The 19,184-nt window shown below is 35.6% G+C and overlaps 1 protein-coding gene across 1 annotated transcript; it reads right to left on the bottom strand.

Moving 5' to 3' along the window:
• Positions 1-6,353: 6,353 nt before the first annotated feature.
• Positions 6,354-18,923, bottom strand: LOC137736050 (calcium-transporting ATPase 8, plasma membrane-type-like). The gene is made up of 34 exons (XM_068475391.1): positions 18,904-18,923; positions 18,813-18,837; positions 18,643-18,715; positions 18,357-18,466; positions 18,141-18,269; positions 17,933-18,022; positions 16,868-16,937; positions 16,157-16,227; positions 15,986-16,069; positions 15,819-15,896; positions 15,662-15,733; positions 15,377-15,460; positions 15,215-15,297; positions 14,972-15,080; positions 14,792-14,847; positions 14,508-14,550; positions 14,314-14,397; positions 13,803-13,940; positions 13,626-13,691; positions 13,429-13,527; positions 13,005-13,115; positions 12,482-12,649; positions 12,256-12,315; positions 11,491-11,655; positions 11,252-11,363; positions 10,959-11,062; positions 9,807-9,944; positions 8,403-8,503; positions 7,725-7,770; positions 7,481-7,606; positions 7,036-7,143; positions 6,847-6,938; positions 6,504-6,684; positions 6,354-6,403 (listed from the first exon to the last, which is right to left on the bottom strand). Exons 1-33 carry the CDS (start codon positions 18,921-18,923, stop codon positions 6,627-6,629), a joined length of 2,973 nt encoding a protein of 990 aa, XP_068331492.1. The 3' UTR covers positions 6,354-6,403; positions 6,504-6,626.
• Positions 18,924-19,184: the final 261 nt, after the last annotated feature.

Here is a 19,184-nt window from a genome sequence, read left to right as displayed (position 1 = left end):
GTAATTGACCCAATAGTTGAGTAGATATATAGGGATTGGAAAAAGAGGACGCAATTAAACTATATAATTTAACAAAAGTAAAGGTCAACACAACTCTTCAAATTAAACTATATATCTAATTTACCAAAAATCTTTGTAAAAGTGATAGTTTACCTGATATAAGCACTTAATTTTCCTATTTAAAACAGTTTACCCATTCTTGATAAGTAAAATATAACTTAAGCTTAATTTATTAATAGCTTAATGCAGTTCAAAAGTATTTTCTGTTGTGGCAGGAAGGAGAAACTACAGTCAACCCGCCTTAACTTTTAACTTTTTCCAGATGCATATGTACAGTTTACCTGCACCCTCATACCATGTGTCTTGAGCTGTTATCTATGCTCCACTTGCAGCATTTTAGCTCTTCTGCACGGGAACCTCGACAGCAAACGATTTCATCTGTTACTGGTTAATGGAGATGTCTTCTGCACGACTAGATTACAAAGGGAGAGAAAAACAGTATTAGAAAAATACATTATACTCAAAATAATCATTAAAGATATTTTCAAACAAATCACAATCCATTACACAAAGTGGATCCAACTCCAAGGCAAGACTAAGCCAACACACAAACTGTATATAAACCCAATAAAAGTAGAAGTGTAAAAATATTGTTAATAATGTAGATTTATTCTCACAGATAACGAATATAAGAATTTGATGATCTTGTTACTCAAGCTCCAAGGAAAAATGAAATAAAATTCAATGGTTAAAATTAATCCTTATGTAAATGTATTCCCCACATCTATATCATTCCAGTACAACGAAATTCATTGGTTTCAACCAAAAAAAATAAAAAATTCCTGGTTGACTTGAGTTCAGGACATTCAAGTACAACGTAATTGAAATATGTGCAAGAGATTCCATGAAAACATAACATACAAACAAAACTTAATTGAAAGAAGAAATAAAAACTAGGACATGAGAACCGATAAACACGTTGTACCATAAAAAGGCTCTACATGAGAGAGGGAGCGAGGGAAGAAAAAGTGTGCAGAGAGAGAGAACGCAGAGTCGTAAATGTTGAAACATCCCAACGTTACAAAAGCAGTTGTACAAAATGCCTCACATAAGGATAGAAGAGCCCAACAATAAGTAAGAAAGACATTAGTTGCTCACATTTTGCAACAACAGTTGGGCTCTTGAAACTAAAAGATCATAAATACATTTATGTAAGGGTAATCAGAACAAAAAAATGGAATTGAAAGTCAATTATGGACTGCTCCGGTGTTTACCCAATATTGGGGAATCAAAAATTTGGGAGACCATGCAAATTTTGGAATCCAACTCCAAAATTTGGAGGAATTGGATTCCTTACAATTTGGTGGAGGTTGAATTCCTAGTTATTGGAATGCATTTTTCCTCCCCATTATACCCTCAAAAAATATAAACAATCATTGGAGACCGAGCAGCACACACTCATAAATAAAAGATTAGCAACCTTTACTTCAAGATAAACATAATGCAAACAGAAGAATAAAACTGTAACAAAAAACTTTGCACACAAACTTTTGCACTGAAGATGAGAATTAAAAGAATCACACCAGACTTACTCTTTCAAAAATAAATCATGGACCAACATATTCAGAAAAACCCTATGAGCCGTTCACATATACCTGTCAAAGTGCACAACACCATTAAATGCTAGAGTTGACATCTACTTGTTCATTTCTTATTCAGGATGAAATAGAGCATATTTCTTATTTGGGAACCAGAAATTTAAGATTGCAAGCTCGAGACTTCCATGCCTCAAACCGAAGTCGGCGTGCTGTCTAGTAGTCCAAACCTTGATCCTTAATAAATTGAACTTCCTTCTTTGATCTAACAATCAAAAAATAGATAAACTAGGCAGCATGTCATATCAATATAACACCCCGATATGTACACACACATACCAAAACATCCTACATTCAGATTTGCATCATATCCTTGTTTCTAACTCTCTGGGGAATTTTCACAAACACCTAATAGGCAAGATTACTTCCATATAAAAGAAATCTGATTTAATCAGTGATCTCAATTGCATGTATATCTGAACGACCATGCTTGTTAGTCAGTCATGTTATAGGATGTATGTATTTAACACTTACCAAGCGGTTCCAAAACAACATCCTACATACATATTATGTTGCCAAACTATGAATCAAGACCGAACTTTCCTACTTTCGTAATGTAATCTCCTAGTCAGTTACAATTTGGTTCCTGTATTTTGACCTGAAAACAATTTTGGTCCCCTAGAAGTTGCCAATGGCACCCGAATTGTAACTGGAAAACAACTCAGAAACAGCTATGAAAAATTAAAACTCGAGGCACCAAAGCGTGAGAACAAAGAAACCAATATAGTTAAATTTACCCTTTTATATCATACATACCATTAAAAATTTGTTTAGAGATAAAAATGGTAATCACAGTAGAGAATCCAACCTGACCAAAGAAAGTGGATTTCCTCACTTTCTAGTGCTATTATATTTACCGTGCTTGAGACTATTCAAAGATGAAAAAAGTGGAAATTTCATGCAATATGAAAACAAATCCCTGATAGTTAATACTACTTACCATAGAAGCTAACAATCTTATTTCATATGAAAAACATGAAGATCACTAAAAGACACCAGAATATAACTTTCATCAATGACATACTTTATGAGAATTTTGGATCCAAAAGTGGCTCGAATAAAATAAATTTAGGCTCATATATGCAATATATTAACATGTGAAAAAAATATGCATACCTAATGAAATAATGAGGAGAATGGCCCTTGACCATTTGTTGTCTTTGATACAACTCTTTTCATCCATGCCTTCATGTTTGTATCCTGTGGGACATTGACATGAATAATTTCCAGGTGAATTTATGCATGTTTCAATATCTGGAAAGTAAGGAACCCTGGACAAACATCAGTTAACATCCCAATTTTTTGGTTGAATTGGGACAGAACCATTTGTACATTCACATGGTGTTGAGAGAAATAACCTTGAAAATAAAGCACTATACATACACAAAATCTGTTCAGTATAAAAAGCAGCAAGAAACTAATGTAATTTTCAGCTTCTGACTCATCCATATTGATGGAACAAATGTAACTTTCAGTTTCTAACTCATTCATTTGATCAATATCATCCAAGTCAGAAAAGATAGAACATAAAAATGATTAGGATATATAAATAGGCGCTTCATCTGAGTCAATATCAGCCACCATTCCCCAAAAATTTGATGTCAGGACTCTGCCAAGCATCTATGAAGCCCCTTGAAAGAAAGACACTTGTTAAGGAACAAAACGGTGAAGAATACAACAGGTAAGTAGTGACAATCATCAACTCACCTACATAACCAGCACAGTAGCCAATGTCTTCCTTTCTTTTAGCAATATGCAAATCCCTAATCTACAAACAATAATTTGGAAATCTTGAGATACCAAATCGACTTCAACAGGGTTTGAAGGTTGCATTTTTCATAAAATTTAAAAACTAAAAGCAACAACAATATTAATAAGTGAGCACTCACCCAAAAATAAAGGAATGGAAAGAGTGATGATATTGTCAGTGCTACAAAACGATCATCAACCAATAGATCAGGGTTAAAACATTTATAAAAAAGTTAGAAGACGGTGCAGATATAAACATTACTTAACAAATTTGATAAATGATTTCGAGTGTGACAAAGCAATCAAATTACAGGATCAGCTCTTCCGCCTTCAAACACGCTCATCAACACCATATTAAATTTCACATTTTAGGCAAGGGCAAACTACCAGAAACGAAAAGGATTTATACCTTTTATCAAAGATCTACAGCCTTGGTTCCTCCGCCATTGCTTGTCTTCTCCGGTCTGGGTTTTACTTTCCTGGCAGTCTCTTCCTTCCCTGGTAGGTTTTTGTCCTGCAAAGAGAAAAAAAATAGGATTAAATTCTAAACGCAAAGTTCCTTGATTCTTCCGCTTCAGAAATTTGTTGTCACATAGCCAAAAATTCGAGAAAATAAGCTTTGGTTCAGAACTTACTCACTCTCTGCAGACATGGGTTCCTTCTCAATTTTCGTCATCCTCCTCTTTCTGCGATCTCTCTCTCTGTCTCTCTCCTTGTCTCTGTGCAATCGTTCTCTCCCTCTCTCTCTCTCTTTCTGCGTTCTTCCCTCTGTGAAAGCCCATACTCACCAACTCCTTCAATCAACTCTCTCTATTCTCTGTCCGTGAAGCATCAATAATCTGAAAACCCAGTCTGATTTTTCATTGCTTGGATGGAGAAAATTGAGGAATGAAAGAACAAATTAGGGTTAGCACTACAGTTGAGAGAGATGGAGAGTTGGGAGAAAGGAAGAGTCTGAAAGAGAGTGAAAGAGAAAGGATTAGAGAGAGGTTGAGTGTGACAGAGATGAGGGGAAAACACGGGATGGGATTACCAATCCCTGAAATCACTCTCCCTACCCCCAAATCCCTGAAATCACTCATCTGAACGTGCAACAGAGCATGGTCCCATCGACCCCATCTGGTACAGAAACAGAGGAAATGAAAGTTCCTCTCTAACCAATGCTTGTTCAATCACCGACACCAACAATTCATTTGAGGAGAAAAAATCAACCCTAACCCCCTTTTTGGCAACCTCACTCCTCCCTCTCCCTTCCCCTCCCTGCCATCCCACGCCTCTCTCCCTGAAATCCGTCCACAAATCCTCCCACACCAAATTTAGATCAAACCCTAATTTCCAGAATAATGATAAAAATCGACAAAAAATATATACAATTGGCACGTTACCATTGATTCAAGTTCTGGTAAGGAGTGCGGCGGCGAGGTAAGGCGAGGTGTGCAACGGCGAGGGGAAGGCGAGGTGTGCAACGGTGAGGCGCCGAATCCACTTTGTCGTTGAAGAGCTATGGAGCAAAATGGGTCGGGTTTGCTTCCATGCCCCCACCCTTTCTACGATGGTCGACATGTGCACGCCAAAGGGTGGCAATTTTGTAAATAAATCAAAATTTTCAATCAGAAACTAAAGAGGAGGTGGCAATCTTGTAAATAAACTGAAATGTGGTTCAAACACTGTTCATCTGTACAGTGCAATTTTCCCACCTTCTTTTGACTAAAGTAATACTATGATTTAGACCATCTCTAATGGTTGGGCTAAAAATCAAATTTTTTAACCCGAAAAATTTAGCTTTTAGCCCAAAAATAATTTTTCTACTCCAACCATTCTACCCTAAAATTTTAGCCCGGGATTATTAAAGAATGAATTTAGGCTATTTTTTTGTTAAATTAATTTTTAAAAAAAAAAATAAATACGTAGACAATCATAAATTAATTTTATAAACATTTTAATCTAAAAAAATTTAAATTCCGATAAATATTTGGTAGAGTCCACCCCGATTTCTGGACTAAATGTCGGGGAGAATTTGGCATTGGTTTAGCATTTAGCATTTAGCTCAAAATTTCCCCTTGGGTTGGAGTGCGTTTAGGGAGAAATTTTGGAGGGTAATTTGACTTTTAGCCCACCATTAGAGTTGGTCTTAGGATTTTACATTATTTTATTTTTATTTTATTTTAGGGGAAACTTGATATAAGTCCAATTTTTTGAGTCAATAGTAGGAATAGTCCAATTTATTAAAATAAGTCCAATTTGTTATATTTAATTATTTAATTATCAATATTTATTTGTTCAATGATAAGATTTATTATAAAAATCAAATTTCTTTCCAATTATCTCTTTGCTTATTTCTTTTTATTTATCTTTTTGTTATTTCTCGTTCTTCCTCCTACTTTAAACCTCATTTATAGATTTTATTTTTAATTTTTATAATCGACCTATATCACAGGTTAATTATATTTATCTACCTATATGACAGATTCTTTTTTTATAATCAACCTGTCACAGATTAATGTGTCTTACTTGTAGGTATGTTATGTTTTTTTCTACCCTTTAATTAGGTTTCATATCTCACGTATAGGTATATTATATACATTCATATATTTGTTACTTGAGTTAGGGTAGAATGTTTTGCAGATAAATTTATTTTAGTATATTAGTTTTTTTGTTATAAGATATTAAATATATTCTTTTAGAGTTGGAAAATGCATAATATTAGAAGATTTTAATTGATTTTTAATATTTTTAGAAAATATAAAATGAGTATAAAAGAAATAAAAACATATAATTAGATAACTGAACTCACTCCTAAAAACCCTCTACGTTTTTGGATCTGGATCTAAAAGCCCCATTATTGCAAACTTAACAAAAAGATAAGCCTAAATAAAGAGATTGGATAGATCAGGGTAAATTTGGTATTTAAGCTTATTCATGCTAACGTAGAATAATAGTCATCCGACCTAATTCAAAAAAGTGTACTGTTCTTAATAGTAGCTTACAAAATTGAATCTTCCATTTAAAAATTTAACAAAAGTTCATATAAATCTTTTAGTATATATATAATTTCTGCTGTGCTGTCTTGTGTTTATTTGATCTTTTGGTTCTCAGGATGACAAAGATTTCATAGAGATAAGTTTGAAAGACAATGCGAGTACAGGTATAATCAGTTCATTCCAAAACAAGTCAAACTATAAAACCCCAAATCAACTGGTTCAACAGATGGAAGATGTCATGTTATGTGAAGGCGTTCAAAGAGGTTTGGACTCGCTCGCTTGCAATATCGACAGGCCAACTGTAAGGAAGAAGACTTGTGTCAATCAACAGAAGAAAACTAAACACTCCAGAGTGTTCTATTTATATTACAAAACATGGCATAATCATAGGTTCGATTGGGACAAATAATAAATATCATCGTAACGTCAGTCGAACTTTAAACATATCTTCACCAACTCACCTGGTAAAAGCTATTACAGCTGAAATCAGCCAAAGATCCCCAGTAAGGGGTTTTGTTTTAGTGAACTTCCCAAGGAACGTGACGATGATAATCTAAAGAAAAGCAAAGCCAGGTGTAAACAAATGCAGACTTTCACCACAGCCACATGAAAAATAAAAAAACAAACAAACAAAAGCACTAAAGTATCACCTGAAGTACGAGAGTTACTGTTACTATTCCCATAAAAAGGAAGTTCTTGGTTGTCCCTTGGAATATATTGTACTTGTCGGGCTTTCGAGCATTGAATAGATTGAAAACCTGCAAGTTGAACATTACACATATTAAGGACGTTTTCAGTTAAACATTACACTTATTAAAGACATCCTTTTGATAAATCATGCCTAAAAATACATACGAATAAACCCTAGCAGCTTCATCCTCAACCAATTGGTAAACAACACTAGAAATGCATACAATATTCCATTAGATTTGAACTGACATGTTGCATATATTTTCGACAAATCCACTTTAGTAGCAACTTAGTGCAAAACTTAATAGGAAAACTCGAAGTAAGAGGCTTAGACTTACTTGACAAAGGACACCAGAAAAAATACAACAAACGTAGACCACTTAATATTAACCAGCTATGACTTACTTGACATAGGACAAATGTATTGAATATCAGAGTATTCTTCACTGTGGTAGCATTGGGACCATGCAGCTTCAGTATACTTATTCCTCGGAAGTTGATGACAAGTAGGGCACTGACTTGGTAGAAAGCCTGTAGTTCAAGAATAATATATCAAATATACAAACGACAATGTAGAGTATGTAGCACGACAATACACGTTATAGGGCACCAATACTTCAATTTACATAAACTTAATAAACGCATGTACCTGAACCAACAAGTTCCTCCACATTATATTTGTTATAAGTGGCTCTCTGTAAAACATTGTACCATAGGTTCATTACTATAACCATCCCAAAAGCAAATAGTCTGCTTAATGACATGAAATATCCAACAATATGGGCCAAGAAGAAGGCAAGCACATTCAAAACAATAAAACTGTACTTTTAGATTCTGTGCACAAAAACACAGTAAAAAAGAGTTGGAAATTTCTCTCGCAATCCCACCGATACCTTTCAATTTCAGAATTTGTTCCTCCATGTAAATATATATGGCTATGGTAAGCATTGTTAAAGTGACTTGTTGACAAGGACTTGAAAGCTAATTGAAACCGGTAAAAAGGAAACCTAACAGAAACACACTTTGACACAAAATATTGTAACTATGTTTGTCATAGAAAAGATCAAGTCTTGTTCCCTTGCATCCCTTTTCAGGGTAGAGATCCGGTGCACTACAAAAACAAGAACTTTATCCAAAACAGCATGACAAAATAATAAATAAAAAAAGAGGAAGAGATGATAATGTTAAATCAACTAAAACAAAATGCTCACAGGTTTTCAGAAACTTTAGGTGACTAACAAAGATTAAGATAGCATATTTGGTGATATAAGCGATTTTATTTTATTTTTTGTTTTGTAAAAAGAAGCCATCATCACAGAAATCTTACCTTCGACCAACAGGGGTTCTGTCCATCAAGTGATCTGTAGGTGGCTCCGTACCCAATGCTACAGCTCCAAGAGTATCCACGATAAGATTCACCCACAGAAGCTGCACCAAGCACAAGATAGGCATCCACAGGTGTACACATGGAGGCGAAAGATATATGTGTGTGTGTGTGCGCGCATCAATGTTTTAAAAGGCGGGGTGGGAGTGATAACGCCTCTGCCTAGTGGGAGTGGGCGAAAACTCTCTAAGGCGTGGTTGAGGTGAGACTAGGTGGCTGACGCGCGCCTAAAGGCGGTTGGCGGGCGTTCCCAGATCCATCCGCGACCCAAAATCAAAGTCTAATGCTCTGTTTTCAGGCTCTGCCATCTGGGTTTAGGGTTGTAGGGTGTGCAACGTCTTCACGAGCAAGATGACCGCAAAGAAGAAGAGGGATTTTTGGTTTTTTTAAAGACTTGGTCCAAAACGACGTCGTTTTGACCAAGTTTTTAATTTTTTTTTTTTTTTAAATGACTTAGCCCAAAACGAATTCGTTTTGGCCAAGTCTATTTTTCTTTTATTTTTAAAACCCCAAGAGTCCATGTTTCCTCTGTTTTTCTCAGCAGTCCCCTATTATTTAAGGTCTCGTAAGGCTTTGCCTCACACCTAGGTCGGGCTATCCCTAAACCCTAAACCCCTGTATATATAGAAAATCTATATATACACGAAATTATGTATTAAAAGCGTGAGGTGTGGGTGAGAAATCCGAGGGATAGCCCGGCCTAGGCTTGAGGCGTGAGGCTTCGCCTCACGAGACCTAAATTTTTTAATATATACATTGAGCATACACATTTATTATATTAAAAAAAAAATTATTAATCAATAATCACCCTGAGCACACACATATATTATAAATATATATACACACATATATATACATATTATATATATACATATTATATATATATAATAGAGGATGAAAATCACAATGAGCACATATATAACAATGCACGCAGACAGCCCACACATCCATTATATATATAAAAAAAAAAAGAAGGCAGAGAGAGGATAGTGCAAGAAAAGAGGTATGAGACAGTTAAAATCCTACTAAAAATTTGGGTTTGGAAGTTTGAAAAAAAAAAAAACCCTGAGGCACGCCTAGGTGGCTTTGGCGACGCCTTCCAATGCCTAGGCGGCTCTGGCGAAGCCTTTTGCCCACTCCAGCAAAACAAAGGCATTAGCCTTGGCGCCCAGCCTCAAAGGCGCCCTAGGGGCGCCACGAGGCTAGTTTTTTAAAACATTTATAGATACAGATACAGAAATATATATATATATATATATATATAGAGAGAGAGAGAGAGAGAGAGAGAGAGAGAGAGAGAGAGAGAGAGAGAGAGAGAGAGAGAGAGAGAGAGAGAGAGATCAGAACCTGAACAGCATTTAGTGGAACATCACCAGTTGAAATGGCTGCCACGACATTTATAATTAGTGCTCCAACATTGACTGTAAGCTGGAATTGGATGAATGTCTGAATATTTGCATATACAGATCGACCCCATCTAACAACCTACAACCATTAGATAAACAAAACACTGTTAAAGATTTGCAAATTTGGGTTTCTGGATCGGCACTTGAAATAATAATGAAAAAACAGACCAAGATAGATACACATACGGTCAGTTTGTCACCATGCTGACACTCCCTAAACAACTGCTTTTTTTGTTTAATCAACTTTTTATTCTTTCCCACTTTTTGCTTTCCACTTCTCTATCTCAACATATTTTCTGTTAGATTTCTGTTAGATTTATGTTCTAGGTGTAAATGGTTCCCAAATCAAAGAGACCAGATTGGAAGGCTAAGACGAATGATTTCTTGGATGGTTCTAGAAATAGTAAAACCATTTTCACAACATGACTTGTCATGCCTTTTCTACCTAAGCAGAAAACCAAAGATTTCTAGTTCTAAACCACCATAAAATTGCTTTGATGGGCTAATCAGTTATAATCTCAATCTTTTTCAAATTCTCATGTTTTCTGGCATTAATTTCTTTCAGTGACGCTGTGGTACTGAGGATGAATAGGTCACTGATGTTCGCAGTTGTTTGCCATTTTCGTCTAGCAGTGAATCAATTTATAGAAGCAATATTCTTGACAATGCACTCTATATGCTATTTCGCTGCAATTGTATGACTAAACAAAAAGCAAAATTCAGTGTATGCGAGCCTAATGTGGAAAAGTCGGTTACACATCTGGACACCATATATGCACACTGAGTACTATCCTATTCACTGAAGGGTGAAGGGTGAAGGGGATGCAAGAAAAATTAGAAGTGAGAACTGAGAGTGAACAAAGTAATAAATTAATTAAAAGTATGTATCATCCGTTGGATGGAATTTACCGAATGAACTTTTGTTACAGTCCAGTTAGAAGAATGAGCTTGTGTTTATGTTACTGATTAATTAAAGCACTAGACAACATGTCTATTAAAGGAGTTATGAACAGAGAGATAGAACAGAGTGCTACAATACAATAGACAATGAAATTACTAAGAAAAACTGCAAAATGTTCATACAGTTACTAACCTTCACAACTGAAGCAAAATTATCGTCCAAGATAATGATATCTGAACTCTCTTTGGCAACTTCAGTCCCTTGAATACCCATTGCAAGACCAATGTCCGCCTGAACTCGTATGTGGATTATTTCCAAAAGAAAAAAACCATCAAAACATAAACTCATTTAACACTACAGCTAAAAGGGACAAAAAATGACCCGCTACAAAACTAGTGCAGGTATTCAAACACATTAGGCTGCTATAATAAAATCAAAAAAGACAACAAACAAAAACTGAAGTTAAAACATTTGACAAACCTTACGCAGTGCAGGAGCATCATTAGCACCATCTCCGGTTACAGCAACAACATGACCCCTTCTCCTCAATGCTTCCACAAGCAGAAGCTTGTCATTGGGGGAAGACCGCCCCATCACCTGCAGATTACACAAAAAAAGAACCAATTTTCCTCAAATCTGGTGTTCACACTTCAATCATCGAAACATGTCACCAGAAACAATATGTAATTAAATACAAGTAGATATCCAATTACTCAGATCATACCGAAATCTTTTCAGCACAATCTTCTCTCTGCTTATCTGAAAGTTCACGGAAATCTTTTCCTTCAATGAGAGTTGGCTCGGTAGCATCTGAATCTGGAGCAAGTATGCCACATTGCATAGCAATTGCTTTCGCAGTTTGAACATTGTCACCCGTGACCATGCGCACCTACAAAATTCTCAGATTGGAAGGAGAATTTAAGATACAACATCCAGTTGTTCACTTTCTCCAAACAATATTTAAAATGATACCCAGAAAATAATTTATGAAAAGAATATTTAAACAGTACCAAATTTCTTTATAAATGAAATTGATTCTTCTGATTTACAGTTACTGTACGACTAAACTACAGATACAGATATGTACCTGAACCTAACTATTTAGACCAAGTGCAAAAACAACTGCATTTAGACCAAGTGTATAAAACTCAAAATAATGATACAATTTTTAAGAGCAAGGAACTGAGGGAGCAAGTGGAGGCTGGAAATAAAAAACCTACAAAACAATATCATAAATAAACATACATAGGACAGCCCTATGAAAAACAAATAGGCAAGTTGATCTACCATTGTTGCACAATAAACAAGCAATTGATTCAAGTTGACAGCTGAACTTATTAGCATAGAATCTTTGGGCTTTCCACAAATTGGGACTGAACCCTTTCTGTTCTCTCTGGCCTAATAAACACCCTTAATCCGAAAATAAACACCCTTTTTATGAAGATCAAAAATCCAGAAGACCATTCAAATAGATGTTACTAAATAATACCTTAACACCAGCTTTTTGGCATAGTCGCACTGCATCTCCCACCCCAGGCCGACAAGGATCCTGCAATTTTTTCAATTCTCTAAAAAGGTTTAAACAAACTACAAGTGAATGCAAATCTGGAAGGTGCCAAAAGAAGTAACATATCAGCTTAGAACAGAGGATGTTAAATGTTACATGCTCCTCATCTAAGTTAGCAATACAATATCTAAATTTATGAACGCACTACCTCTATACCAACAATAGCAAGCAAGACAAGGTCATCATCAGGCAATGCCCACTCAGATAGTTGTCCATCAGTTGGAACATCTTCCAATTCATGTGGTCTATAAGCAATGGCAACACAACGCAAACTGCGAGCTGCCATATCCTCAATTGATTTCCTGAAAATTTTTGACTGCAGACAAAGGCATATTTCATTAAAATGAAATATTAGACAAAAACTTCCAAAGTTCAAAGTCACCATAAAAGGAACACAAAAGTAGTAAGGAAATAATTAGGAACAAGAGTCGTACAATTGATAATTAGGGATAATTTGTACAAGTTCAAATTTTGTCGTTAAGCTTAAAAGAAGGTTATAATGTCTTGCACGATCACAAAAAATTTAAAGGGTGTTAAAATCATCTCAAGCTGGAAAGGAATGACTAAATTAATAGGAAGAAAAAATAGACTGTATTATACAAGTGTTTCACTAAAGGAGATGCAGAAATTAACTATCATTTTATCACGTAAAAGCCAAAGTTTTCTCCTACCTTCTCATCATCCATAGCTACCAACTTGTCATATGGATCCAGGTACTTTGTACAACAGGCCAAGACTATTTCAGCAGCCCCTTTCCAGTGTATATGAACTTCGGAATTTGGCTGTACAGATAGAAAAACGCAATCAATTATTACTTGCAGCTCCCTTGAATGCAAAAGAAGTTATCCACAATGAATACTAATATTCTTCCCCATGTACTGTAACTGATATATGAAGACATTTTACAAAAGAGAACGTATAATATTAAAATCATCCAGATTACTGACATGTTTGTTGCAACCAGTAAATAAAACACAATAATGAATACATAACTACTAAAACAAAATTCAAAATGTATTTTCTTAAGATCCGCATAATATAACCATATAATCAAGAACTCTTAGTGTGGCAAGGTAAGATTCTTAAGTTCCCTACCAATTTAACTGCAGCACCGCCTCGTTTTTTCTCTGAGTTGAATTGGAACACGTGAAGAAGTGAAGACTCAGACCTTATGGCATCAAAATTCATTCCGAGCTGCAAACAAGTTATCAATAATTAGTGGTGAGTTCAAGGGATGAAGTCACCCATGAGCAGTAGCAAGATACATGAATTGGAAAACCAAATGAAAGAACCTTGATTCCCAATTGCAGAATTGCCTTTTCAGTTGGTGATCCAGAAACCTCTATATCACCGCCAGTCTACAAAAGGGAAGAAAAGCAAATTACAACCTTACCGAACCTAAGCCTTCACCACTCAATATTCTGCTTAAAAATCTTACCAAGAAAGCAACACAAATACTTTAAGCATACCTCAGGCGTATAAACACTGCCATTTGTATTGAATGCGATGCCTTCAATAAGCAAAGATGACAGCATTGGAGACAAGTCTGGCTTATCGCCAGAGAGAACGATTTTCCTCTCACCCGTAAAAGCCTCAACAACAGTCATCTATACCCGAAGAAATGTAGAGAAAAATATCACTCATTAGCAAGAGAGACAATTAGAAAAAAAAATATCACTCATTAACAAAAGAATGAGAGGGAGAGAGAGCAAGAGAGACAATTAGAAAAAAATGTCCATAACATTTGTTCTGCTCACGTCCACCACCATTTTTTAATCTCGCAACACCCACACCAATTGACTATAATTTTCTCTTAGTGAGACAACACTTAAGCTGATTTGAACCCTCAAACTAACTTCATCTGAATTAGCCTAGTTGATGAGACCTCAACACCTCGACCGTCGTATATTTTACAATGAAAGAGAAACTGGGCATTTAGAACTCCATTTAGAACCCCATTGTAGTGTAAGTTATACCCACCTGGTTTAATGTTAAGGTTCCAGTCTTGTCGCTGCAGATTGTAGTTGCAGAACCCATGGTTTCACATGCAGATATCCTCCGCACCTACATTTAGAGATCCATTGTTCCAAAATTATTATATGCTTAAACCCTAAGAAAAGTACATATACTTAAAAATCTATGGAGACATAAAACTGAAAGACAATTAGACTTACCAAGGCCTTATCTGCCATCATTTTTCTCATCAAGTAGGCAAGCCTGTGTCATAGACAAAGAATGAAAGGGGGAAAAGTAAGGAATGAGGAATGTAGAAAGATGAATGTGTGCAATAAAAACGTATCCTTTTACAAAAGAAGATAAAACAACACATCGTACAGAAAACTTAGTATCGAAATAATCATTTTTCTCATAGCAGGTTACTCAGTGTAACACACGAGTGAAATTAAAAAAGGAAAAAAAAAAAAAAACAGGTTTAGCACAAAACAATGAGCAGACTTACGTCAAGGTAACAGCTAAAGGGAGCCCTTCAGGAACAGCAACTATCACAATGGTGACCTAAAACATTTTTCAGATTAATCAAATTCACAAAAACGCTTGTATTTAAAGTGAATAATCAGGTAAACAACGAAACATCACGGACAAGTATTTACTGAAAACAACCCAGGAGTTATTGACATACTGCAATAGTAACAATTTTAATGGCTCCATCTATGGCACGTCCAAATTTTGTCTTTCCAGCGGTAAACTGAGGATTTCCAGTTGTATCTTTTGTATGGCCAGTAAAGTATCTGCACAGGTTATAGTACTCTATCATAAATCAAGTGTGACTGTCATCAAGAAGGGGTCACTAGTGATAGTACTCTATCATAAATCAAGTGTCACTATCATAGAGAAGGGGTCACTAGTGAAGATCGGAATATACCTAACCAACAGGACTATAAAGAAAAGAAAAGCCGCTGTGAGTCCGACAATACCAATGTAAGTCGCAACCCCGCTCAAGCGCACCTATTCAAAGATGTATATGTTTGAGTACAGAATTCCATGCATCAAATGAAATTATGCAAGTTAAAAGTTCTTCGCTGACCTGCAAAGGAGTTTCTTCACCAGTATCTTCAGAAATACTAGCCATGAGCATTCCCCATTCAGTATTACTCCCAACACTAGTTACCTAAAGAAACAATGATAATAATATTAAAACATTGACAGTTCAATTTCAAAATTACATGGGCAGCAAATAAAGACAAGCCTCCGAAAAACAAGTTTCAGTACCCCGAAAGATTTCAGATATTGCATTGACTGACTCTAGAAAAACCATTATGAATCTATATATGTATCATGGGAAAAGGAAAAGAGAGATTGGAATCTTTACCAGCATAGTACCATTTCCATCTGCTACTTTGCAGCCAGACATTAGAAATGGGTCCTTGGAGTCCTTGTGAACCTTAAAAAAGGAAAATATATACATCATAAGACTTACAGAAAATAAATGGTCACTGTTCAAACAAGGCTAGAGAATAGAGGCTCACAATCTTGCTCTCTCCAGTCATACTCGACTCATCTATCGCAAGTGAGTACCCAGTTATTAAAATGCCGTCAGCAGGGACCTACATATAGAATCACAATATTAATGAACTTTTCAATTGGAATGCAATTGCGAAATATACATGAAACATTTACTGACAAATGCGCATACCTGATCGCCGATATTAAGGGGTACAACATCACCAACAAGAAGATCATAAATTGAGACCTCAACACGTCTACCACCTCTAATGACCTGCACATTACCTCCAAAGCTAAATATCGGCACACGAGAAGAAATAAAATTCACATAAACTGACGGCTAAGAGAACCACAAGCTCACTTCCAAATGTATATTTCTCTTTTGCTCATTTAAATTCTGAAACTGAAGAGATTGTCTGTAATCACTAACGGCTGCAGGTAAAAAATATAGGAAAAACTGATGAGTGTGTACCACTTCAAATTAATAGAAACTCCCATTTATTTTAGAATTCAAGTAAGAAACTTGTATAAGCTCATGATTGACATATAAATGATTAAACATCATCCAAATTTGAAAGAAGCCCATATGCGGCTACGAGTGACATGCATAGCATCCCCTCTAATAATGACAGATATATATATATATATAGGTGCACACACACACACACACACACACACACACACACACACACACATATATACACATATATAGAAAGAGAGAGAGTTAGAAAAGATGAATAAATTTTGAACTCAAGGCTTTAGTGTCAAATAATGTGCTCAAATGTGGAATTGATGTATTCTGGCCACCATGAATAGTCTTCACTCAAATTAGTTTTTGGGAAATAATTACAAAACTTGCTGAGCATATTCACAGAATTTTATTTGAATATGGAGAGGGAAAGAAACAAAACTGTTAGACATCTATAATATATATGCCTAATATTTAAAGCAAGTTGACTAGTACATCAACACACCAGCCCCTACAAGCAAATTAACTAAAATGTTGGATACAAAAATGACAATCAAATATATACATTTTAGACATCATTGAATAAACATGCTAACTCAATACCTTTGACAACAATGACAAGGAGAACTGCAAAAGCAATGCTGCCCCCATCATACCATCCCTCCTTTATACCCTGTAAGCTACAAAGAATGCATAAGACAAACACCGTAAACAAATTTCGTATTTAAAATGAATAAATAAAATGAGATTCACAAGGGTTTGTGATATCACTTTGTTGGAAATTCAACTCAAAACAGGCTGTAAAAGTTTGCTAATGGCTGTTAGTTTCTTTACAGGTTGTATCCACTCATGCTACAACTACAAAGACTAAAGTTTCCTCCATGTGCTAGCTGAAAGTGTGTTGAAAGACAGCAGAGATGTGAGCTGCTGTGTGCAAGCCGAAAGGTTGTGATTACAACCTGGAATGATGCAAGACATGTGTGTGCCAACTATCCAGAGTTGCTGCATGTGTTTGAAAGGGTGTAAAGATGTGGAACACCATCATTCATTGCAAGTGTTGTTGCATTGTCTATTAATTTCTGTTTTGTATAAATAGGCCATCTTGCTAAGCTTAAATCATATCATCCAAAATCCCATTTCCATTCTCATTTTCAGCTTGTAAGCTTTAAGAGTTGTAAACTCTTCTAATATTTCAAAGTGTTTGTTATCACCAAGCTTGCTACTTCTTTCATATATCAAAGTCCAAGTGTTTTACCAAAGCTTGTTGCTTCTCTCCTTTCTCTATTTCTTTGTCCAATTTTATTGAGAGTGAAAGTGAGAGGTGTGATAGAGTTTGTAAACTTATCACCCACATATTTTGGTATTGAGTTAGTAAACTCTTTTGAATACCAACACACTTTTCTCCAAATATGATTATGAAATCATCAACATTCCCACAAAAAATGACAGATTTGCAACCATATAACCGCTATATCTGTGGTAATGATAGAGGTCATTTCTCTAATAATGAACACCATGGCCCTCGCAATACATGCAATCAAAAAGGTGCACTATTTAAGAAAAGACAAATCATGCTACAACAACCAGAATATTCATAAGAAAGTCCTAAAAGTTTCACATCCTACTCTGATTAAGGATGAAGCTATTAAGAAGCCAATGCCAGCTCACCTCGGTTTTTATACCCAGCGCTAAAGAAGCCACTGCAGCTACCATCAAAATGATCAGAGTAAAATCTTGCCAAGCTTCCCAAAGAAATCTCTATCAGACAGAAAAAGAAAAACAGAAAAATATTATAACAGCACAAACTTTTCTTCTTCTTTTTTCTTATTATATCCAATATGGAAACTTCAAAATTTCACAACTGTAGCAAATTTACCCAGAAACTTGCTTTTTTCCAAGGATATGTGTTCGACCCAAATGCATTTTTCCGTTTTAGTAAATCAGCATCATCTCCATGAATTCCCTTGTCGAGATTTGTTTTCAATAGGTCCCCTAAGCCTGTGACCTGATGTAAGGAAACAACAGAACAAATATAAGCAACAGTGTTGATGTACCAATTCAGATCACAAAAGAGGTTATGTGGTGGACTTGCCCCCCCATATTGTTGAAGAGCAGCAAAATTATGATCCCTCGTCACAGGAACTAGTTCCTCTTGTCCAATTGGAAAATCGCCAGTAGAACTTGGTTTTGGCACAACGACTCCTAAAAATAAGAAGCAACAAGTTAACTCCAGAACTACCACAGAGAACAGTTTCCGCACCAGGATTTATGCATCACGATGGTGGAGCAAATGAGAGAGATCTCTAAAACACAATCCTAAAAAAATGAAACAAGAATGCAACCTCACAAATCCTACTACAATCTAAATGACAATGAACCGGAAATGAACAGAACATGACAAACAAATTGCCATACCGCCCTAGGATTAGACCCAACAAACAGGGTAATACCCTTCAAACAACGAAAATGAATGTTTACAAGAATGTTACATTTTTTTTCCGCGGATAATATTTACAAAAAAATTAATGGAATAAAGAAAAAGAAGTACCAATCGCTTGCTGGTCTCCAGCTTCCTTGAAAAGATATGCAGTCTATTAAAAAAAAAACAGAAAAATCATGTCCTAGGGAAATGATAGTACATGAGTGACTTAAGACACATTTATTTTGAAGTGATTTACTTGTATGGCTTGTGCATGGGCTCTAATCTTCCTGAGTATCTGCTGCTTTTCTTCTTCCTTTTTCAAGTCTAAGGTGTACCGGAATCGACGAGAAGCATTCAGCACAAGTGCCGCTTGCTACAACAAAACAAAACATAATTCAGCCAGAAGCCTCAATAAAAAAGATCAGATCAAATAAAATAGGGTTATTATACAAAATGATCCTTGAAATTTGCATGAGCATTAGAAATGGTCTTTGAGAT

The sequence above is a fragment of the Pyrus communis genome, chromosome 6 (assembly GCF_963583255.1).
Source record: "Pyrus communis chromosome 6, drPyrComm1.1, whole genome shotgun sequence".
NCBI lineage: Eukaryota > Viridiplantae > Streptophyta > Magnoliopsida > Rosales > Rosaceae > Pyrus > Pyrus communis.
The sequence above is the reverse complement of the archived record's forward strand: the minus strand, read 5'-3'. Positions and strand labels throughout refer to the sequence as shown.

Excerpts from the sequence above, each read along its gene's own strand:
- LOC137736050 (XM_068475391.1), bottom strand. The coding sequence starts at position 18,923 with ATGTGTCTTAAGTCACTCAT. Across the intron at positions 13,692-13,802 it reads GCAGTGTTTATACGCCTGAG|ACTGGCGGTGATATAGAGGT; the intron begins GTATGCTTAAAG and ends TCCCTTTTGTAG. Across the intron at positions 7,607-7,724 it reads GGAGGAACTTGTTGGTTCAG|GCTTTCTACCAAGTCAGTGC; the intron begins GTACATGCGTTT and ends CTTGAACTACAG.